Source organism: Alligator sinensis, unplaced genomic scaffold (assembly GCF_000455745.1).
Source record: "Alligator sinensis unplaced genomic scaffold, ASM45574v1 scaffold1318_2, whole genome shotgun sequence".
Taxonomy (NCBI): Eukaryota; Metazoa; Chordata; order Crocodylia; family Alligatoridae; genus Alligator; species Alligator sinensis.
Window position 1 is genome coordinate 26,612 of NW_005843067.1, and position 4,994 is coordinate 31,605.

Genomic DNA, 4,994 nt, shown 5'->3' on the forward strand with positions numbered 1-4,994 from the left:
AGCCATTGGGGGTGGGGGGGCTTCTCCACAGGGCAGGGGGTAAAAGAGCCCTCACCTTCCCGCTCCCTGACCCCCAGCCCAGCCCAGCCCAGCTCAGCTCTCTGGGGCTACTTGCCGGGCAGAGAGCTGCCAGCCAGAGGTGACCCGAGCAGGGTGCGGGGCCCTGCCCCTGCTCCGCTCCCACAGGCCCCGGACCCAAAGAGGCTGGAGCGAGCGGCTGGACGCAGAGCTGCTGCTCCAGGGGGGCCCCCAGGGCAGTTGCCTCTATTCGCCTCCCCCTAGGGACAGCCCTGCTGCCAGCCAATTAATAGCTGGGTTAATTAGCTTGTGGATTCCCCCGACCAAAGCTAAATGTACAACTAAGGAGCTAGCCCTGTGCTGTAAGTTAATTAACCGGCCCCCTTCCCAATCGCAACTGATTAGCTGCCTGTACCCTAAATTAATTAACCATCCCCCTCCAATTGGAGCTGTTTAGCCTGCTGGCTTGTACTATCCTTGGGCTCATTAAGCAGCCTTCCCCTAAGGGTAGCTCCCAAAACAGTCAGGCCCTTCAGTCACAGTTTAGCCCACCCGCCTGTGCTGATTAGTTGCTCCTTTGCAAAGTTGAAGAGCCCCTTGATGGAGTGAATTAGCCCCAAACCTAGGGCAATTACTGAAAATAAACCCCTTTGACCAGGTAATTAGCCTACCTGACCTGTTTAGCCTGTCCTATGTGAAGCTGATGAGCCTTTCAATCTGCCAGTTAGCCCACCTGCACCATACCTGAATTAGCTTTCCCTCCCTAATTGAAACTAATTGGCCTGCCTGCCCCCTGCTTAAGGTAATTAGTTTGGCCCCTGCCAAACAAGGGAGCCTCTTCCTCAGAATTAACTAGCCTGCCCACCCCTTACCTAAGCTAATTAGCCTGCCCAGTGCAAAGCTAGAGCTCCTTTCTCAGAGCTAATTACCTTGCCCGCTCCTCCTTAGCCTAACAAGCTTGTCACTCCAAACTAATTAGCCCACTTGCCTCCCAGCCTTCCCATAAGGCAGTTGTGACACCTGACTTTTTCCCATACCTCCCCCCCACCTTCCCCCGCATTGGCAGGTGCCTGCTCCAGGACCCAGCAGCTATGTCAGACCAGGATGAGGGCAACGGTGGCCGGGATGGCCCCTTCTCAGCTGAGCAGCTGGCGGCCGAGTCAATGGCAGCCGACATGGACCCGTGGGTGGTGTTTGATGCCCGGCGCACCCCTCGGGCCGAGTTTGAGGCATGGCTGGCCACCTATCCGCCCTCCCGCGTGGCCCGCTATGGCCCACGGCCCGTGGGCTGGATTGCTGTGTATGGTCCCGGCTACAGTCCTGAGGCGGGTGATGTGGTGGGCTTGCAGGAGGCGTGGGAGCGGCTGCAGCTGAGTGGCCGCTCCGTGACCCACACCACAGTGCGGGAGCTGGCCCTCAACCACGGTGTGCTCACGGGCAAGTGGCTCATCCACCTGGACACGGGCTTCAAGGTGGACCATGCCTGGGCCGGCGTGGCCCGGGCTGTGCTGGACGGGCGCTTCACCGTGGCCAAGGTGAGCCCCTGCCACCCTGATGGTGAGCGGCGCCACGTGGTGTGTGTCTACACGGATGACTTCACGGATGAGGAGCATGTGCTGGCTGCCGACGCTGCCATCCGGGCTGCTGGCGTCAAGTGCCCGCTGGCCTACAAGCCTGATGTCTACACCTACCTGGGCATCTACCGCGACAACCGCTGGCGCCTCTGCCCCACCATCTATGAGAGCCGCTTCGACCTGGAGTGTGTGCCCCGGCGCTCCCGTGTCCTCAACAAGGTTACCAACGCCGAGGTCACTTAAGCATTGCGGGGGGGCCTGGCCCCCCCCTTTGACTGTTCAGCCCCCTGTCCCTGGACTGGAGTAATGGGGTGAGGCTCTGTGTCCCAGCATGCACTGCTCCTGTGGAGGGGGTGGGGGTCTTGTCCCCTTCTGCGTATCTTGGACTATCTGCCTCCCTGGACTGGAGCTGTGGTTCTTTATCCCAGCATGCACTGCTTCTGTGTGGGGTGTAGGGTCTTGCCCCTCCCTTAGATTGTCTGCCCCCCTCACCTGAAGTGGGAGTGAGGCTACGTGTCACAGCATGCACTGCTTTGGGGGGTGGGGTTTCTGGCCCTGCCTGGACTGGAGCAGTGTGTCCCAGCATGCATTGCTCCTGTGGGGTCTGATTCCCCTGAATTGGAGCTGTGTGGCTGAGGTCGTGTATCCCAGTATTACACTGCTTCCTTAGGTGAGGAGGGGCTGGTAGGCATGCCCCCATGCACAGGCTGGGCTGGGGGCTGGGGTGGAGAGACTAGAAGTCCCAGCATGCACTACTTCCCTGGCTCAGGGCCTGCTGGGAAGTGTGGTCCAGGAGCTCTGGCAGCTTAACCCTCTCATGGCCCCTGTACTGGAGGGGCTCTTCCCCCCCACCCAGTGCTTTTAAAGTGCCACAGCTCTTTGCCCCCTAGTAGGGGCTCTTTCCCAAGGTGCTGCCCCTTTCATGCAGAGCCCTGCAGTGAGGCTGGTGCAGTGGCCCTTTAAGGCTCCAAGAGGTCACAAAGCTCAATAAAAATGACTCCTTTCCAGCCAATCAGCAGCTCTTGACTCCCTCTGGCTCCTCCTCTTCCCCCCCACCCACCCAAGGCTTTTGCAGACCTGCGTATCTGGGGTACTAGAGGGGACATCCCAGACTAGGGCCCAAGAGATTTAGGCACCTACATGTCTTCAAGCCTGTGGGAGCAAGGTCCCTGCCTCTGCCGGGTCATGGCAGCCCGAGGAGGAAGGGATCTGAGTCTCCCCCCGACCTCCTTCCAGACCCAAGTGTCCTGGCTCCCAGCCTCCCCTGCTCTTGCCCTACCCCAGCATCCGCTCCCCTCCCAGGCCCGGGAGAGAACCCAGGCGTCCTGCCTCTACCTCCTCACCCCCGTCCCATCTTGGCCACAGGCCCTTGAAATCCCCTGCCCCAGACTGGTCCCACTAAGCAGAGACAGCCCCCTCCCCGCCGGGGTCCTCCCCAGTCTGGGCGCAGCAGGGAGACGCCAGCCCAGGATCCGCGTTTGACTCGGGTTTATTAGCGGCATAAAAATAAGCTTTAAATCTGTCCCCCCCAGCCCTGGCACGGTGGGTCAGGTGAGAATACAGGCCAGGCAGCTTGGCACCCCTGGGGTTAACTCCCCCCTCCCCCCCAACTCAGCCATATACAAGTAATGGAAGTCAAAATGGGGGGGCTAAAGCTAGCTCCCCCCAACAAGGCACAAAGCATTAAAATGCAAAGGGGAGGGGGAGTATTATGGCCCCAGAAACTGCCCCCCCCCCAGGGCAAAGGAGACCAGTTGCCATGCCATGTACAGTGTGGGGTACAATGGCAGGAAGGGGTTAATGCTTGTCTTCTAAGGCAGGTTCCCCCCCACCCCATAACCAAAGCAAGCCTCCGATTGGCTGCTCTATGCCCTGCCTTCTAGGGAAGGGCAGCCAATTGAAGCACCATCTGCTCCCCCCACAGGAAGTGGGAGTCCACTGCCTCATTAAGGGCGGAGCCACATGGTTCCTCCCCTCTCCAAGAAGAATGAGTCCACCCACTCACCCCCTCTTCAAGCTAATGACCAATGGACCTGCCCACTTCCTCCCCCCACCGATGAGCCAGTCCATGCTCCAAAACTAGCAGGGCCTCCTGCCCTGCAGGGGAGCAAGTGGGCAGACCACTGCTCCCCCCCATCCAGAGAATAGGCCAGCCCACTCTCCTCCCCAGGGAGAGCAATGGGCCAATCCACTCTCCCCCCAAGAAAACAATGGTTTAGTCTTTGATCTCTCCCCCAGCAACTAGTTCAGTCCACTCTGACCCCCCCACCTGCAACCAGTAGTCCAGTCCACTATGGTTCTCCACCCCCTGCACACAATAGTGCAGTCCATTTACCCCTTTCCAGCCCCCCCAGCCCCTGGGAGGGTGGGGTAGTTCATTACCCAGAGGTGGGAACTGGGGGGGGTCATACCCCCAGTGTGGGGGGTGTGAGAGTCCAAGAGTTCCAGCCCCCAGCAGGGGCAATTGAGCTCTCATCACCCTGTTCTTACCCCATCTGGGGTGGGGGGCAATTCCAGAGTCCAAGGGGGGGCAATTCCAGAGTCTAGCCCCCCCACTCAAGGCAACTGAGCTCTCACCCTCCTGTTCTTACCCCCATCTGGAGTGGAGGGGGGCAATTCCAGAGTCCAGCCCCCCAGCAGGGGCAATGGAGGCCTCAAGCCCCCATCCTTCAGCTCCCTCTGGGGTGGGGCAGTTCAGCCCCCAGCTCCGCACGTGATGGGAAGTGGGGGCAACTTCAGAGTCCAGGGAAGGGGCAGTGCAGCTCCCAACCCCGCTCTGTTGCCCCCACGTGCGGGTGGGGGGGCAACAGAGTCCCTCTGCCCCCCCCGGCCCAGCCTGGAGCCTAGGACGACCCGAGCTGGCTGAGCAGCGCTGACAGGTCCAGGTCGCCCATGGAGGGCAGCATCTCGTCGCCCAGCGCCCCGTTGACAAAGCTGCTGGCGCCTGGGTCCTCGCCGTCCGGTGCCCCCCGCTGGCTGTTCACCAGGCGCGTGATGGACTCGGGGTAGGAGAGCAGCATGGGGGGGCCGGGCTCCGTGGCGCCCCCCCCCGGTTGCCCCTGCAGCAGCTGCCGAAACTCGGCCGTGTTGATGGCCTCCAGGCTGGTGTAGGTCACGTCGTCCACCAGCGCGTCCAGGTCCAGCCCCCCCGGCCCGTCCGCGTTGCCCTCGAACTGCAGCTGCAGCAGCGCGTCGGCCAGGTGGGTCTCCGCCTCGCCGGGGGGCCGCGGCGACAGCCCCAGGCTGGAGAACTCCTCCAGGTTCACTGTGCTGAAGGTGTTGACAGGGGGCGGGCCCATGGCAGCCATGGAGGCGGGGGGCAGGGTCTGCAGCAGTGGCGGGCCCCGGGGTACTGCAGTGGCGAAGGGGAAGGCACTGGGGGGCTTCAGTGGGGGCTGGGGC

General features: G+C 61.6%; 2 protein-coding genes across 2 annotated transcripts in view; one reads left to right on the forward strand and one right to left on the reverse strand.

The window, feature by feature from the left end:
• The first annotated feature begins 313 nt into the window (after positions 1-313).
• CUNH11orf68 (chromosome unknown C11orf68 homolog) lies at positions 314-2,934 on the forward strand. Its single transcript, XM_006037105.3, has 2 exons — positions 314-380; positions 1,085-2,934. Exon 2 carries the CDS (start codon positions 1,110-1,112, stop codon positions 1,833-1,835), a length of 726 nt encoding a protein of 241 aa, XP_006037167.1. The 5' UTR covers positions 314-380; positions 1,085-1,109; the 3' UTR covers positions 1,836-2,934.
• Positions 2,935-3,065: 131 nt separating this feature from the next.
• Positions 3,066-4,994, reverse strand: part of RELA (RELA proto-oncogene, NF-kB subunit) — a gene marked incomplete at its 5' end in the record, with an annotated part of 7,109 nt that continues 5,180 nt past the window's right edge. Inside the window, one exon of the mRNA XM_025193570.1 lies at positions 3,066-4,987. Coding sequence (XP_025049355.1) covers positions 4,436-4,987 — 552 coding nt within the window. The remainder of the gene's footprint in view (positions 4,988-4,994) is intronic.